At 39.8% G+C, this 19,090-nt stretch overlaps 1 protein-coding gene across 3 annotated transcripts in view; it reads right to left on the bottom strand.

The window, feature by feature from the left end:
- The window catches only part of LOC134527853 (fasciclin-1), a 222,445-nt gene that overhangs the window by 61,333 nt on the left and 142,022 nt on the right, over positions 1–19,090 (bottom strand). For 2 of the 3 annotated variants that reach the window (XM_063360812.1, XM_063360814.1), the window contains exon 8: positions 14,723–14,943. In XM_063360812.1, coding sequence (XP_063216882.1) covers positions 14,723–14,943 — 221 coding nt within the window. The remainder of the gene's footprint in view (positions 1–14,722; positions 14,944–19,090) is intronic. The other variant, XM_063360815.1, reaches the window with a different exon arrangement.

Consider the following 19,090-nt stretch of genomic DNA (forward strand, 5'->3'; position numbering starts at 1 on the left):
GTCAGAATTTTCACAAGTTTGTCTCGACAATTGTACGAAGCAAGCCGATCGTGAAGTATCAGACAAAAAGCATAGGTGTTTGGTGGAATATTTCCGCTAGTCGTTATCTCGATCCTACAGTCGATGATGTTTGAATTTATTCGATCATCCTGTTTGGAAACGTCAAACACCATTAACGGTGCCTTGTTCTTGAAACTGTCGGGACTCAGTATCGGTGACTGTCTCCGCCCATAGTAAGCTTGCTGAAACTTGGCATACATTTGATATGCTAGAAGGAATCTTCCACTTTCAAAGTCCATGTTCATGTCAACGTACGGATAACTTTCGCTGTTTAAAAATATTTTTACATTACGTATTTGACAGTTATCGAATACGGAGCGACTTACTCCTGCATTGAGCTGTCTTCCGGTCTGAAGCCCGACGATGATGTATCTTGGTTTTTCCGTAGCGAAGCTGGACTTTACTATCCAATTGATACGCTGACTATGAGGCAAGCCAGGATAAGTTTCCAGGCTCCAGGATCGGAATGGCACATCGAAATTCTTGCCGTTTTCTATGTTCTTCAACATCTTGACTCGTTCAACGGTGCTCACTTGGATGTGGGGCAGCATCCACTCGATAGACTGTAGTGTTAGCGAGACATCTTGAGGGTTTTCTGCAGCGGCGACAATTGCATTAATGTGCGTGTTGGCTAGAAGCAGTACGAGCTCTTGTTTCGAATTAATTATTATATGCTTGTAGTCCTCAGCGAATCCAAGAAGCATGGACAGAGGAACACAAACTTCGAACTTCCCTTCGGCATAAACCGGAAGCTTATATTCATCCTCGAGAGCCCAACCGGCCATCTTTGCAGCAGACAGTTCATTTGGCGTGAGCGAAAGGTAATTTTTCATAGCTGATGTTATGCCTACATCTCTCGTCTGGTCTACCTCGACACCATTGAGTACATAAGTAATGCGCTCGATTAGGTGAAGAATACCATTGCAGGATATTGTCGTCGTTGTCGGATGCGTACCATCCGCTTTTGTAAGCGTGCCTCTTATACGTAGAAATGACTGCGAAGGTAAAGTACAAATATCTTGGTGCTGTACTGCAATGCGTACTTCCGATGGTAGTGCGTACGGTCCGAGCAGGAAAGGCTGGTACTCGTGCAATTCCATTTTCGTAATGCTGTCATCAAAAATGACTGGATCTTCCACGTTGAGGATTTCGTCTTCCATATTTATTCGGCACTTGTCCAATACTGAGAAGATACTTTATGTTGTCAGGTGTTAATGCACCGATGTCTGGTAGAGAACTGTTCTTGTTCACGCCAATACGATTTCTTTTATAACTGTTCGGTGTTACGAACTTTATGCCCATCGCTTCAAGTGCAGACGTAATGTAATTTCTTCGTCTTGAAAATTCACCAATCGTCCTCGCTGGTCAACGATTCGGACGACGACTTCGTGTGCGCACTTCACGACGACTGGAACGTAAATGATACTTTGCGGTACTTCGACCAGTTTATATCCTGGCGGGACCATCGGCGAAAACTCGTGCAGCATGTTGCTTAGTCTTCCGTTGAGATACGTTCCACTTGCCAAATTACAGTTTATTCTTATGACATTCACAGGCAAAATGTTTACTGCGCGTGTAGATTCGTACGTTCTTCCCGTATCATAAACCTTTGATTCGAATCCGAGCATCGTACCTATGGTGTCAGGTTTCGTAAAGTCGACATTTTCACTGCATGTTAGAATGCTTTTTTGAGTGTTTGGATTTCCACGCAGTTGAAAGTCTACATCCTGTGGTAACATATCCCTGATGTAATTTGCAATGTCGTCAATTTCGTAAGAGCCAACAGGTAACCGTATTTCATGAGCGGTCCCATCACTTTTCAGGAAGCAGATCTTGCAATTTTCTTCGTCGATATTAGGTATGGCATTATACGTTTGAAAATCTACGAGTCCGATACACCATTCTCCGTCTAAATCCAGAGGCGGGAAATGAACCGCCCGCAGCTCAGATGCGTGACCTGTCAGGGTAAGTGTTATCGACATGACTAATAAATTAACATCACTGCACAACCTTTAAGTAGCAATTTTTATTTGTCAGCTAATTTTTGTTTGTTAAAAAGCGAAGACACAAGTGTCCGCAGTTTGTTTGATTAGGCTTCTGTTCCGTTTCGTAATTGTAAAACAACGTAGTGGACCGGCCCAGGTACTGTCGCAGTTCAGGCGGAGGGCGTAAATTTCCAAAACTGTCGTAGTAAGTAGCTTTTTTTCCAGACTTTATGTACGCCACCCAGTGCGTGCCGCGACCCGCCGACGTGTCTAAATTAATTATGGCGCACTCACGTGTCTTTGGCTTGCTGGGCAAAGTGTCTCGCATAAACACGCCGCGGAAATTTGGTATTTTAAGTTTTCGAGCGTACTTTATTAAATCTACGTTGGTGAGCGGTCGTTTCGGTAGGGAACTTAGGATTTTCTCTTTACACGTTTCTTTCTCATGCCTCGTCCTGTCTTGTGAGGATGCAAGTACAGTCCTGCGCCGTTTTTTTTACCGATGGCAATGGCTTCCATGCTGGCATTGTGTCGCTGTGCTTCTTTTAACTGCTTGCGCTCATTCTTCGAAGTGTTGACTGCCCGCACTATACCGCTCGTTGCACCGATAAGGCCTCCGAGAGCACCCAATGCAGGCAAAAGCAAAGGAAGAAATCCTCCTATAATCTTCTTGTCGAGAGTCTGTAGTTTTTGCTTGGCTTTTTGCACGCCTGCACCGATCTTGCGCTTCTTGGTCTTGCGTGAGTTAGTCTTTGACTTGATGTAGCTGGTTCGACGAGCACCCATTCCTAATTTCGTCTTTGCCTTCATGATTTTAGATACGCCCCACGCTGCGATTTTCTCTCCTAGTCCCGCGTCCCGCGATTTGCTTATTACCTCGGCTTCCTGTGCCAATATCTGATCTGCTCTGTGCCTAGATTCCAGATCCTTGCTTAATGAATATGCGATATCGTGCTGCTTGCACTTTTCGTCGAGAGAATTAATGCCCACGTCACCTCGAGCTAACCTTTTCGCTAGTTTCGTGCCGAGGCCGCAGAATCTGTAGCCGGGAATGTGTAGCTCGAATGGCAGATTGTTTATCAGCGAGTTCACGAGTCCTGCACCGCTGTGTTTTTTGTTCTTACCTCTTCGAGTCATTACGCACAACTGACCAGAAAGTATAAATGTGTTTGATTTTATACAATTGCTTTAGTACAATGCAGGTCGTCAAGCAAGACGTGTGTTTGCCCGTGCGCATTACGCAAGACGATGTATTTAGTGCGCGTGAATCACGACATGGCTTACTGTTGCCTTCTGCCGTACGTTGCATCATAGCGGGTCCGTCCAACTGTGGTAAAACGTGTGTTTTACTGAGTTTACTGGAGGAACCAAATGGTCTTCGGTTCGAGAACGTTTACTTGTATTCCAAGTCGTTGCAACAGCCAAAGTACCAGCGCCTAGCAACTGTTCTACGATCTGTGGATGGTCTGGAGTATTTTCCGTTTAGCGATAATACCGATGTTGTACCTCCAAGCGAAGCAAAAGCCAATTCCGTGTTTGTTTTCGACGATGTAATGTGCGAGAAACAAGGCATAATACAAGAGTACTTTTCCATGGGCAGACACGCCAAGGTAGACTGCATTTACCTGTGTCAGACGTACAGTCGTATTCCAAAACATCTCCTACGAGACAACGCAAATGTCATAGTTTTGTTTCGCATGGACGAACTTAATTTACGCCACGCTTATGATGATCACGTAAACACCGACATGACATTCCAGGAATTCAAAGACATGTGCTCCTTGTGTTGGAAAGAAGAACACGGATTCCTAGTTATAGTCAAAGACTGGCCTCTATATAAGGGCAGGTACAGACGAGGTTTCGATCAGTTTATCACCAAACATGAGTCATAGCATTTCGAAATTCGGTCGTAGCAGTCGAGACTTACGTACTGCTCTCAAGTCTCATGACGACGTTATCCGCAAATACATTTCGCTACTGGCTCAAAAAATAGACGGGGTGAAAAAGGAATTACTTGAGTACCTCGTAGCCATAGACCAGCGCGTGGAAGCTTCGGATTCTCGCATTCGCGACATGATCGAAGTTTCGAATGCACAAAGACGGGACGATCTGAGGACTTTTCAAAGTAGTCTGAAAGCATCACTATCTCAATCGTCAACAAATTCAGATTTGGCCAAACACAAGAAAGAAGTTTCTGCGAACGAATAAAAAAGTATAAAAGGAGGTCTTGCAATAAGTTTTCAGCCAGTACAATGTCGGACCTGGCCAGTGACCTTCATCGAGCTATTCAGTCTGTTCGTGAAAAATATTTACTTGCTAGACGAACCAGACTTGCACGTGAGATGGAAAATGAGGAGATATTTAAACCAATCACTAGTCGCCTCGACGAACTTAAAAACAAGGAAGAACCAGCCTTCATTGTGAAGACAGAAGTTGAAGATGAAATGCCGACTGTAAAGAAGAGAAAGTATGAACCAGATCGAGAAGAAGAGGACTTAACAAGTACAGAGTCCATGCACAAGAAAAAAATACCGAAAAAGGGACATCAAGTTAATGCAATGGTCCGACCATACCTGATATCGTTTACGAGCCGGAATAATGACACGACCTACGGAGTGTACAGAAAACATAATAAATGGTTCCTTGGTGCTAAAGAAATAGACTTTCTACCAGGAAATATTGTGCGCGTAGCAGAGTTCAAAACGCGCGGGACTCCGGGTCTGTACGAATTGCTGTTTCGCAGGGAGCCTAAAGGATATTCTCACAACGACTTACAAGAGTACAAGAAACTGCTAGAGCTAACCAATGCACATTTTCGCGATAACGATCCAGATAGTGGTGTATATAAAGACGTAGATCATGAAAAAATCGACATTCTCGCTAATCTCTTCAGTGAACTAACAATACATGGCGAAGGTTTAAAAAAGCTAGAAAGTGGTCAGACATTTGACTATGTATATTGGGACGACCCTAATGAATTAGTTGATCGCCTTAGAATTCTACATGCATCGCTTAGTGTAGGAAACTATTCGCACATCAACGAGATAGTCTCCATACTTGAAGAACTGAAGGAAGCCGGCTACATACAATGAGTCGAACCGGAATCGCTCGCGAACTTCATGCTCCTGCTAGACGGAAATACCTTCGTCGCAAAGTCATAGTTCGTGGAATTGATGATTTATTCCAGGCGGACCTTGTTGAGATGATACCGTATTCCCGATTGAATAAAGGTTTCAAGTACATGTTGACAGTCATCGATGTTTATAGCAAGTTCGCTTGGGCTAGACCTGTCAAATCAAAGACTGCAACTGACGTAGCCAAGGCCATGAACAATATTTTGCGTGATGGACGTGTACCGTCGCACCTGCAAACGGACCTCGGGAAAGAATTCTACAATGCGACCTTCAAGGCTTTGATGAAGAAGTATGGCATCAAACACTACTCTACATTTAGTAACGTCAAAGCCTCCGTTGTCGAAAGGTTTAACAGAACTTTGCGTTCCAAGATGTGGCGGCAGTTCACGGCTAACGGAAATTACAAGTGGCTTGACATCTTGCCGAAACTAATAAGCGAGTATAATTCCACTGTGCATTCTACCACGAAAATGAAGCCAAAGGACGTAAAGGATAATCGCCTGCTTCAAACAGTTTTTCCCAACACGAAGAAGAAAGATCCACGAAAGCGTAAAGCTAACGTCGGCGACATTGTGCGAATCTCCAAGCAGAAAGGTATCTTCAAGAAAGGTTTCACTGCGAACTGGAGTCCCGAACTTTTCCGTGTGACACATGTTCGTGAATCAGAGCCTAGGACCTACTACCTCGAAGATTTGGACCACAAACCTATCCATGGCGGCTTCTATGCCGAAGAGATTCAGCCTACGTTGTATCCCGATACGTACTTGGTGGAGAAGATTATAAAACGAAGAAATGGACTGTCCTACGTCAAGTGGTGGGGCTTTCCACCTCGCTTCAATTCGTGGGTGGCAGATGCAGACGTCGAGAAATCCACAAGGCTTTAGTAATTTGTCTGTGTATTTTTTTTTGTACTTGTATTAGTGTAGTATGTATGTAATAAAATTTTTTTTAATAGAACTTGCGGTGTTTTTATTTTCTCAAACCTGTCACTTTAGTGGTACTTTTTTAAAGTATTAAAGTTGTTTGGTATCATCCTGGGATCAAACCAAGGACCTTAGTCGATCTAATCAATCAGTATATAGATTACAAATTTATTTAATGAATTTTGGAACTTTTCCCGAATTTCTAGCTAAATAATTACACGATTCCAAGATGGCGGCCAAATTTCAAGATGGCGGGCACCTTAGTAATAAATGATTACTGCACTCTAGCGGGTAAGAGTTAAACTAACATGGCGTCAGCGCACTCTAGCGGCCGAAAACAAGATGGTGGTCTCCAGCAACGAAGACAAGATGGCGGACATGACGTCATACTAGGTGACGATATATATGCTTTGAAAAAAAGTGGTGGGAATCAGTCTGCTAGCACCCACCATTGAGGAAGGAGCCTGTCGCCATTTTTAATTTTTTTTTGCCCTCACCGAGTTCGAACCGAGGACTCCGAACTCTGTGTCGTTAATGTATGATTTTTATAAATAATTTATTAAAATTTTATTATTTAATTTTTTTATATTTTTTAAAAAAAAATTTCATTAAAATCGGATAATAAATAAAAAAGTTAAAGATGGCGGCCGTAACCAAAATTGCAACGGTGACGTCATCATCCAATATGGCTGTCATGGCATCCTAGTTTTCAAGGTCATGACCTCGGCGGCTTAGAGCGGCTAGCTCTTAGGAGTTTTAAGCCGCTTTTAGGAATTTGGGTTCTTTCTAGGGCAAAACGACTTTTGAGGATTTTCGAAATCCTGATTTTTGAATTGTGGAATTTTTGAGATTTTTTGGCGGAATTTTTTTCCACAGAAATGTAAATTTTGACGAATTTTGAGGAATTTTGGGCATTTTTTGCCCAATTTTGAGGGTCAAAGGTCAAGGTCAAACTTGTCCCGTTACGCTGTGTCCCGTTACACTCCTCCAAGATGGCCGCCGTGACGTCACAATGTAAACAATCTTCAATCCTCAGCCAGAAGCCGTGCGCCAGTATGCCCTATTCTATACTACTTCTGTCTGTCTGTTTGAACAAGCTAATCTCAATAATTACTGCACAAACTTTCATGCGGTTTTCAAAGGTAACTTGAGCCTAGCTTGGGGCAACATATAGGCTTTATTTAATCAAAATCGGCTAATGGAAAAAAGGATATCTTAATTTAAAGTTTTAGGAGTCTTTTCAGCTTAGTACAGTTCCTAGAAAAGTAAAAATATAGAGCTTCATTAGTTGATTTTTAAAAGGCACTCAAAGACGTTTTAGGATTTTTACTTCAGTGACATGATCATCACGGCATAGTACACCAAAGAACCAATGGTAAGCACTGTTAGTTATTTCCTCAGTGACAGAAGTATTTTTGTACGTTTACATCAGTAACAGAATCAAGCAAATTTATGAATACAAAACTAACATTGTATTTACTTGGGTAGAATATAGAGATTTACTGATTTCACTATGTGTTTTAGATATTAAAAAATTAACAAAATTGCTTTGCTTCTTTCGATACGTTTTATTTTTATTTGACTTCTTTGCTACGAAAAATGATTTATGCATTCCAGCCTTCAAATACTAACGCGAATTCATGCATTTGAATATATTATGTGTCAAATTACCATTTTATATTTATTGATTTGAACAAAAATGAGCATTTGTGGAGTATTGTTTGTAAACGTTTAAACGTACATTTCATTGTTTGCATGAGCTAAATTTGATAATTAAACTTGCAAATCGTAAACCAATGCTGCCACACCATGTTTATGGAGAGAGTGGAAAAGGTAGCACTGTCTTCAGGAGATGATAATCATTGGCTTTATGAAGATGGTTAAGCACTTTACCTTGAGGACTTAAAAATCTACGACCTTCCTCAGCTCGTGCCTCACCTCATCCACCCTAAATTTCAGCTTAAAACCTTTCCTTTTTTTTACAGTCAGCGAAGCTGCTCTGAGCGGAGTTGTAGGAAAACAATAGCGACATCTTGCCAACTCCTCAGTCGAGTCTAACTTGCACTGCTGCATGTGGAGAATAAACATAGTTCATAGTACATACGATACATAGTGCATAGTGCGAGGATATCAAGGGTATATATGTATATGTATATGTACATGTATAGGGGTAGGTGTGTGCGTGTTTGCATGTTTGCGTGCGTGCGTGCATGTGTGTGTGTATACACAGATGAAATACCACTCACTAACTTGCTGACACACTCATAAAAAATTCTCCAGAACTAAAAGTCATGCATAGGCTAAGAAAGAATTGTACAAAAATCAGCTCCCAGGGGGAGTTGCGGGGTGTTAAAAATTAAAATTTCACTTTTTTCAACAATAATTTTTTTGACGCTTTATTTGTCTCCATAAAAACAGCTATTGCATTGTATTTGAAAATCTTTAATTGACTAAGGTAAGTAAGTCTCTTCACGATGTGGTAAGTTTGGGCAACACCGGGTATATAATAATAAAATCCTTCGTAGATACATATGGCCACGTTTTTGGAAAACCAAATTCCAGATTTTTTCAGAATTTTTAGGGTTTTCTAAGAATTTTAATAATTTGTTACTACATTAATAACAATTGAGATCTTCCAATCTTTCACGTGTCAAATCACTGTATTAGTTTTCAGTCGTAGGTTCTGTATCTATTTCCGTCTTTGAAAATCTTCAGGATTAAAAAAGAAACACGAGAGAAGAAAGAAATTGAGCGAAAGGCTTCCCTTTCTCTTCCCACTCACCATTCCAGACATTTCTCAACAATCCAAGCAGGCATACCATGTGTCATATGTCACGTCACATCCACAGCCTCAGTTCGCCAGTACATAGTGCTCAAAAATGCAGTTTGTAGGCATGACAAGTATGTTTTTCAACTAAGCTGTAATAAAGGCCCTTTCTACAATGATACAGAAACGGAGACGTATCACATAATCGAAGACGGATCTCCCGAAACATCTACTGCTTCCACAATGCACAGAAATGTAACAAGTGGAAACCAGTTAGAAAACAAACATGGCTACCACCACATTCAAATACTCTGCTTCTATTGATTGCATGGAACAATGTAAATAGAATAGCTGAACGAATGCGTATGGGTCCGCATCTGCATACATGTAATTGTAGATACTCCGTTCCGTGAGATTCGTTTACATGATATGTCTCAGTTTATGTAATCCATCTCTGTTTATGTGATCCGTCTCTGCTTCTGTGTCAAATTAGAACGGGCCTAAACAGCATTGATAAATTGAATAAAATGCAATTTTAGGCAAGGCATGCAATTTTTCAACTAAGCTCTTTTTAACTTGCTAGGCAAACAGATAATTCCCAATGGATTTTAAAAATTCACTGGTTTCTCACGGATTTACCAGCATCATAAAAATTCACATCTAATACAAGGTTTTCTGATTTTCCCTAGTATATACACACATACAAATTTATTCACACATATATACATACATTTTTTCTTACATACATAAATACATTTATACTTACTGTATTTGTATTAGTAACACCCATATATTTATATACATGTACATATATGTAAATATAATATGCATTACATGTGAATTTACCATTCTAGAATTAAATTTATCTTGGTGGTAACGTACAAAAACTTTTTTATTAATTTGTTTGGGCTAAACGTCTTGTTTATTTCAAGGTTGCTGGAGTTGATGCCGGAGATGAGAGGCGATTGGAGCTCTAAGAAAGTGAACAGGAGGGGGAAAGAGGAGTGGCTCTGCTCGTATTACCACTGCGAAACATCCACCAGGAGATGACCCCAGACCCTCTTAGAGAGAGGAGCGTGATCTACAGCTCAACTATAATGGCACCCGCTCAAGGGCTACATGTGGCAAATACCTCGCAAGAATAAAATGTAGCACAGACATTATTATGATTCAATTCATGATTCAAACACCGGTTTATAACAGCTTTGGGGTCTGGCTAAGTTAAAACTAATACAAGGGTGATCAAATTATAAAATCCAAGAAATAGAACACGTGTCAACAGAAACATAATTTTCAGTAAAAAAATATATTCTACAAACAATAGTAACAATGTTCTGATTAACAACCATACATGTAACATTTTATTAAAAGAACATTATATATATATATATATATATATATATATATATATATATATATATATATATATATATACAGTAAACTCTCGACTATCCGGGTCTGGATTATCCGGTTTTCGGGTTATCCGTGCTTGATTTTTTTTATGAAGTTGTAAAAAAAATGACGGGGTGTAGCTATGCCGCGACTGCGCTGAGGTTTTTTTTTTTTTTTTTTTTACTGCTGACCCTTCAGACCCTCGTTCCCCCGCCACCTTCACCCGTCAATTTGTCACACTTTAAACCAAAAAGGAATGCCTTGACTGTTGCTTCCGGCTCAACTCCCCCCCCCCCCCCCCCCCTTATTTTTCTTTTTCTTTTCAAGCGTTCTTTTCAAAGCGCCCCGCCACGCTAAAAAAAAAAAAAAAAAAAAGGTCCCTCTACCTCTTTTACCTTCCCACACTCCGGACGGCTGGAAGAGGCATTTTTCACGCAGTTATTTACATCAGTTCTCCCAGGCACATTTGTTTTTGTAATCATGTCTGGTAAAAGGAAACGTAAAGTGCTGACAATAGCTTAGAAGTTGTGGACAGGTTAAGAAAAGGAGAAACTGCCGCGAAATTAGCACAGGAATATGAAATTGTAATCCAAAACCGTGCGAGACATTAATAAAAGTGAAGAAAAACTTTTGCAGTTTGCTAGTAGATCAGACCGGGGGGGGGGGGGGGGGGTTAGGAATTTCCCCTCTACCGGCCGAAGCAGCCAGTAACACAATGAGAAGGGGAGGGCTTCTTGAAAACGCCGAGTGAGAGAGAGACAGATAGAGAAAGGGAACATGTTTTTCGCCACCAGACACCCCTTCCTCACCCAAAAAACCCCCACCCAACAACAGCCATCATTCTTTCTGGACAGCTAGGTGCGAGTCATGGTCTACAGCCCCGGCGCCAGCATAGCCACGGCCCTCTCTCTCTTTGCAGCCTTTGTTTATTGCGTGAACCTTTTTATCCTTCCAACTAACGGTATTTTTCCTTGTTTGAAGATGCCATTTAAATCACTCTTTCTTACGAAACAGCCAACAAGGAAGCACTCGTAATAACCAGATTAGTTTAGGATTACTATTTAGTATTTACGTAGTCAAACTGACGGTGCATTTCAAAACTCTCGTAACTTCGAAGGTCTCGTAGTATCCCATACTCGTAGTTATGACTGTAAAGTGCATCCTAATTTTAATAGGCGGAATTAACAAGAAACAATATCTTGCCGCGCGAGGTAGAAAAATAAAATGCAATAGCTGGAAGGGGGGGGGGGAAAGGTGTATAATATTGTGCTGTGGTTCAGACACTTATTTTGTAGTGACCCCGGATAATAGGTCGTTAAAAGGGTGGAGGGAGATGCTGAGTTGGGACTGAAGCCGCTCTCCCTCCCGTAGCAATAAAGGGGACAGGAGAAGGATGGCGGCAACACAGTGCCAGTATTGTTTACGGTCCAATAAGCTGGGACACGGTATACAAAGCCTTTGCTTGTACTCATAGAATTCTACTGAAGAGACACTCTTTTGCCAGTAAATACACAATTTTTAAGTGGTGAAACGGATTATCCGGGTTTTCTTATGGGCATTCAATTATCCGGGCATCGGAAGGTCCCAATTAACACGGATAATCGAGAGTTTACTATATATTTTTTTTTTCCAGTTGTATGAATTTCACGTAGCAGACTAATATACATATTACTAAATTAGAAAAATATGGTGTATCAAGTGGCCATTTTAGCCCTACATATTCTACAATTTGAGCAATCTAAGTTGATTTTTTTCAAACTGTACGTACAATTGGTTTTTATAATCAACTGTACGTACAATTTTTATAACCATACGGTAGTTATTCATACTTCCAGAAACGCAATACTGCTGGAACAAATAAAATAAATATTGTGAGTTTAAGTGAAAAAAGAACTTACTCTGGAAACATAATTGTATTAGAAACGCTAAAAACAGGATTTATGCTCACCCTGAACTTCGCAGATACAATGTTCAGAAAAACCCACAAACAGAATTTCCAGACATTAATCTGATGATTCTTCGTTAATGAAACATGTAATATCTCTAAGGAATATATATCTTTCTCTCTCTCTCTTTCTCTCTCTCTCTCTGTGTGCGTGTGTGTGTGTGTGTATATACACAATACTTCCTAACACTGCTGTAGATCTGCCTTACAGATTCTTTAATGGTGTGACAAATATTTACACAATGACACAAAGCTTGTTAACACCTATCCCTCACTTAGCAATACTAATTTGTTCCTAAAAATGCTTGTGTTATTCAAAACTGCATATTCTGAAGCAATAATTTCAATAAAAAGCAAGGCTAATTTATTTAATGTGTTCCAAAATTGTGTAGGAAAATATACTTTGCGTAATATAAATGCGCTGAATAACACTCAGCAATAAATATGTCACACCATTTATCTTTATATGCCTCCTATCACACTTTGTATAACAAATACGACACCGCATAAAAGGGAGATACATGGCTATGTACTTTATCGTCAGTCGGTTGGCTGACTAGCCCCCCGGGCGTGACCTTCAACTCACTTCACGTAACTTTCCAAACCATCCTTTACTGACAGTGAAACCGATATTACTGTCCGGATAGTTACATTTTAAATTAAAAAAATTAAAGTGCTTATTCATGTATCACCACCTGGTTCACACCAATTCTGTCAAGCCAAATGTTATTTTTTTCATTGCAACATTTATTTAACAACCTTTTTCATGTGAATCATCTGTTCATCTCTGTTCTAATATCTAATGTCAAATATATTCCCGCTAGTAAAACCAACAGCATCAGACTTATGTATCTAAACTTTTGGTAAGAGTCCTTATTTCGTACAATTATGCGCACAGTTGACTTGCTTAAAACTAAAGTGCGACCAACATAAGAGTGGCCTTCATGACAATCTGCGCACCGTAATACTTCTAGTTTTATCTCAAATACTTTAACATGATGCATTATGATTGATCAAGCACATACAGTTACAGGCAGCTGAATGGGCAGATGTTACTTTTGTTTGAGTGAATTCCCTGCCACTGGCTAGACTGAGTTCACGGCCCGGTTTGTGGCCAGACGACAACGGTACGGCACGGCGGCATACACACGGATGTAAAAACATTTGGTCCTTTACACTCCCTAGCCGCAATTTAACTTGTCATAGCTGATGTTTGTAAAACAGCCGATAGCGTAGACAGACCTGCGTTTGCATCTGTCCCCCCCTTGTTTGGCTAACTGTATCCCATGGCACATCTGTTGTTTACAGAAGTGAAACAGACTTTGTGGCATCGTACTCAATTTTTTTTTTTGCCATCCCAGATTTCGTGCTAACTGAAATTTAGACGTGCTATTCAAGACTGGGGCAGTAAATTCACATTGCGCTAAACGAATCCATGCAATCTGAAGACGTGCTAAGTGAGGGATAAATGTAAGCAGAAATGTTTTTTTTATATCACATGCTGAGGCATCATCACAAGATAGAATTGGCCTCGAACTCCATAAATTACAACTCTGCTCAAAAATATTTGGCACAACAGAATTTAAACAGACTGAACGCAAATGTAATATGCATGACACAAGTAATGGGTTAGCGATACAGAATGGGTCTTTGCCTAACTAATTCATTTAAATTTTTATATCTAACATATATTTGCATGACTTTAGTCAACACTGTGCAAGTCCAAGCAACCGAGGAAGAAATCTGCTACGGCCTATGGCATTAGCCTTGTGTACTCAAAAAACTACAAAAAATCAGTCAGGTTGTTTAGACTAGTTAGAACATAGATACTACTACCAAACATGAGTCCAATGTTGTATTATTGCATCACCTTGCTCCGTCACCATAAAAAAATACTTAAAAAGAAGGTTTACTTAAATTGCTTCCATTTCCTGTACTACACGTACACATTCTGCCGCTGTTCCGTTGGTCGCACGGAATATGCCCTTCAGGAGATAGTGGGATGGCATCCCTTCCCCTTCCGCAAGATCTCCACAGGCACTTATGAAGTATACGTTGGTTAGTGGAATGCAGAACCATTTTCATTAATTTTCATACATCTTGGCAAGCAATCCAGCATGCACAATGGGTAAATGCATTTACAAAAAAAAAGAAAATAAATAATAATAAAAATAGTACAGTATTTTCTTGAATTTAAGACACCATCCATCTATGAAGCATACTTCTTTATGCTTAAGTTTCTATAAAAGAATAAGTTTTACCAAAAAATATATTAAATGCACCTCAATTTAAATAACACATTTAATTGTAAAAATTTAATGTTGAGCCTGTCTGCAAATGTAGGTCATGAATATTGTAAGCTGTAACCCATTTTCCATCAAATAAACTCAATAGGTGCATCCAAGAGTCTAATAAATTTGATGAATATAAGACACCACCAATGATAAGATTCTGGACTCAAAGCAACACCTCGGCAAAGGCTCAGAGGCCGGATGAGCAAGCGGGAGCGGACGCACCTGAGCATAGGGTCTGTGGCTAGCTTCTCCTTGACCGTAGCGTAGGGCACGCCCAGCACACGGTCGATGATGTGCACGATGCCGTTGGTGGCGGCGATGTCCGGCTGCACCACCGTCGCGTTGACGCCACCACCCTCCACCGTGAGCGTCACGTTGTTGTCGCCGCGCAGAACGTTGAAGTACAGGTGCCTGCGAGCGGCCGCTGTGGGCACCTGGAACAGCTGATGTGAGCGCGCGGTCCGGCTCGCCTCAGCGCGATACCTCGGGCGGAGAGCACGGCATTCCCCTTCTGCGCGTGGCGACTGGGTGCTTCCTGAGGTTCACGCCCCCAAACATTCTGACAAAATCATTTGCTATAATTTTCAAGCTAAATAACACTAAAAACTCATATAATATCTTTAAATTGTTTATTTTTAAAGGCTAACACATATTGATATTGTGAAAACATTACTGAAAATGCCTTTTCCCAAAAAACTGATCCTGACCATATTTATGCACCCACTGGCGCTACACAAAACTGCAAGATCGTTACAAACAAGAACATGTTATTTCTTATTTGTGCACTAGTATTTTCTCTCATTTTAATAAAACAAAGAGAGAATCCCTGTCAGGTACAATCTATTTTAAAGTTATGTTTTTGGTAAGACGGTGAACCACGCAGCTGTTCTAACAGCTTCGCTCGACTATGGGCGGTTTGGAAGCACTCAGCTGCCGGCAGAGAGCCACACCAGCATGCCGTGCCCGTCAGGGACCACGCGGGTATGTGAGGTCGCGCTCCCGTCCTGACCATGAAGACACCATGATCCCAACAGTCCGTACCTCCGAAACACAACGTAGAGGGCGCACTCGTGTGCTGAGAACAAGCTAGCGACTGAGGTTACACGTCCAAGCGATTTGGCTTATGTTCGTTGCTCAGCAGAGAAACATGAACATGTACAGGGCATCAGTGATGACTTACGAGTTTCTACTGGGTTTTGAGTAGAAGTGCCTGTGACTATCACTGCGAGAGAAGTAGACAGGCGACACGTACAGTACACGCATGCGTGGTGCGTGGCACCGCAAGGCCGTGCATGCTGGTGCAAACTCCTACCCCCTCTCCCTTCTGTTAACATCTCCACCTCGACCCACCGTTTAAGTACTTGCCAACCTGAGGATGTTACTAAGCAATGACTTTGTATCCATTTTAGAATGGTTTTTATCTTTTAAAGCAAAATGCTTCAGCTGAAATATTGTACCACAGAAGATATTTTGTGGAGAGCAAAGCTGAAGCTAATGGCGAAACCAATTTGTTATTGAACAGCATTGTAGCAGATGTTATCACAGGACTCACTGTATCCAACAAAGTGCGGTCAATCAAAGCCACGTGGTTGCAAGCTGCAAGCCAATTAAATGTGTTGTGGGTAAAGGTATCATGATCAAAACAATCATTTTGCATATGTGCATCAACAACACACCCTTAGGTAGGCAAGAACCTTACACACTAGTACACTGGGAAGCACAAACAAGCTACTCTATCTACAGGCCATTCACACACCAGCAGTCACATCCACTGAGCAGACCTCGACATCAGCCGTGACAGAAAGCAGGTACAGAACACCTAAGGTCACAGTTACGGGGGAGACAGGAACCCAAAGACGCCATATTGGTTTCCAAAGTATTTATGCTCTAACAATTTTTTTATCTTTTAATATTGATAATTTGCATTCATTACGGCAGAGTTCACTCTTAGGATTTTACAAAAACCATGACACAGTGTATATTGGCAGTATCATTACAGTTGTAATCATAGCCAATGATTTAACAAAGCCAAGTTTAAAATCAAACAAATAATTGTTAGGTTCCTATCTCTCACTCTCAACAACCAATATTTGAATGTTATTCCACATGGGAGAGTGGGTGAAAGTATTCTCGAGACAGCAACTTGAATTAGTCATGTCAGTGAGGTGAGATGCCAATGAAATAACCAGTGCCAACATTAACACAGAGTAGTATGACGTGAAACACAAACAACAATCATCCCAATAAACTACAAGTTGCACCACAAAAACAAGTAATGTCTCCTTCAACAACAACCACAATTTTTATTTAGTTCAGGATAAAATTTAAGAATTAAACTTTTCAACTGCTGAATTTTAACATTCAAATGTCAAACATATCAATTTGTAACTCCTTGTTACTTTGTTTACAATCTTCAAAGAATGACTTTTTTTTTTTTTACACCAGAAGTCACACTAGAAGTTATGACTTTTGACTGTAACTAAGGGTGTCTCGATTCAAACCATTTTAGTTTTATCATATTTTTATGAAATAGCGAGCAATATAGATTTAGAGTTACCTATGTGTTATGTGACTCATTGTTGCATACATACATTGTTTGATTGATACACCAGTAACTTTAGAAGTATTTATTATTGGATTAATAGCTGTCCTAAAACAATTTTTACTTTCAGGCTGTCTAAGATTTGAGGATGTGAACAGCATTTAAGCTGTACAGCACAAAAGTGCTTGGTTAGACAATTTACATGCTCAGACATGATTGAACTGTAAATCCAAATTGAAATGATTAGGCCTACTCCTTAAGTTTCCTCTCAAATTAATTTAACAGGATTCCAAAACAGTGTTCTATTACTAAAAAGATGGTATGAATGCCAGTTCCATTCTATTATTCCATGCCTATATATTTTGTAAGAGTGATGGAATGGCTGTCATACTTTCAATTAGATAGTTTGTTACAAAAATGTAGGATGCAAAACTTCAAAATACTTTATTATACTCTATTCCTGCAGTAATTATTCATGACTTTTCTTCCATTACCTCATAAGTCACTTCCATATTAACTAATTACACATTTGCTTTTATTAAGTATATCACATCTTAGTCCGAAAATTTTATAATTCCTGCCCAATGTTTGTGCCTTAAGATATCAGCACTATCATGATTTATATTTATAAGTGCTTTACAAAAAAATCTATCTTCTAACCATAATTTATTAATGCAAGCATTTCATGCTTGGATTCTTGAATCTCTTTGGGGGTAATTAGTTTCTATAGCACACCTAATAAGCTTAACTAAATTTAAAAAAAATTGAATTTTACCAAAATTATTGTGCTATGTATGCAATCAACTGCTAACCAGCTACATGCAAGAAAGTTATTGTATAAAATGCTAATAGACACATAATTCTGACTTAACATTAAATTTTTTTGATTATGTAACAAATAAATAACTTTCTGTAATTTAATCTAAATCAATAATGGCTACGGACAATCCGTAACAGTTGGCAGCAATGAAATTTTTAGTTTAGAGAGTTAATAAATAGTCAAATGTATGTTAAATTAGCATGAGAGTGTAGCTAGTTGATGTGGATTAGCAAGCATGCTTTCAGGACTCTCGAGATAAAAAAAAAAGTTATATAAGGTGAAGTATTTTTAAGCTTGTCATGGCTTTTTTGTAAACTACATAGCCAAATGAGTGTACGGTTGCCACACAATTACTCTTTCATAAAAAATGCATGGAGTTACTAAACTGCAAATTGCTGTGGATACACTCACGCCTTCGTGAAAGTAATGAACTGAAGTGTTGATCAAATCACGGAACTGACCAAAATACAAGACGTGGTCCATCACTTTCTGATATCTAACATGCATTACACTCTACATACTCACAGTTAGCATCCGTGTGACAAGCAACATAAAGAACAACAGTCATGCTGTAACCAACAACATACACACACAACACTCAAGAGCACACATCTTACGAGGGCACGAGCCTCGAGCAACACGGATTGTGCTTAGCCATTGGCTCCACAGGAAAGGTGCTCATGAACTCTCTCTCGAGAGCACACTCTCGCTCCAGCTCGTCTGCTCGTGACGTCATACAACAGACTGTCTCATTGCCCCAACTTGAAGGAAGAATGTTCACTAGCTGCACACACTCACTCCCTTTTGGCAGCCGTGTTGGTTGTCAAAAGTAAACAAACCTTTAGGTTATACAGTAATGAAACCTAGGTTGTTAAGAAAAGTATGTAACATATAGACATTAAAGAAAATTTGAACACTTCAGTACTTAAAAGATAAATATGCAATTGATGCCTGAAATAGCTTTTGGTTATGAATTTGAAAGTTTTAATTATCAGTAATTTAAATTTATGGGAGAGATTGGGCAAGAAAATTCATAGTGTAGCTAAATATTTGAAAGACTTGATAGGTGTTTTGTCACAAAGCCAGTCATTATAAACTGTGTCAATAAGGGGTAGAAAGTATTCCTTTATAGCAGTTTTTATTTTGTCACAAAATCAACCATTTTGTTTCATACAAGCATAGATGTGGATATCCATTTTATAACTTTTTCTTTGTGTGTTACTTATCA

This window comes from Bacillus rossius, chromosome 1, assembly GCF_032445375.1.
Source record: "Bacillus rossius redtenbacheri isolate Brsri chromosome 1, Brsri_v3, whole genome shotgun sequence".
In the NCBI taxonomy this organism is placed as follows: Eukaryota; Metazoa; Arthropoda; class Insecta; order Phasmatodea; family Bacillidae; genus Bacillus; species Bacillus rossius.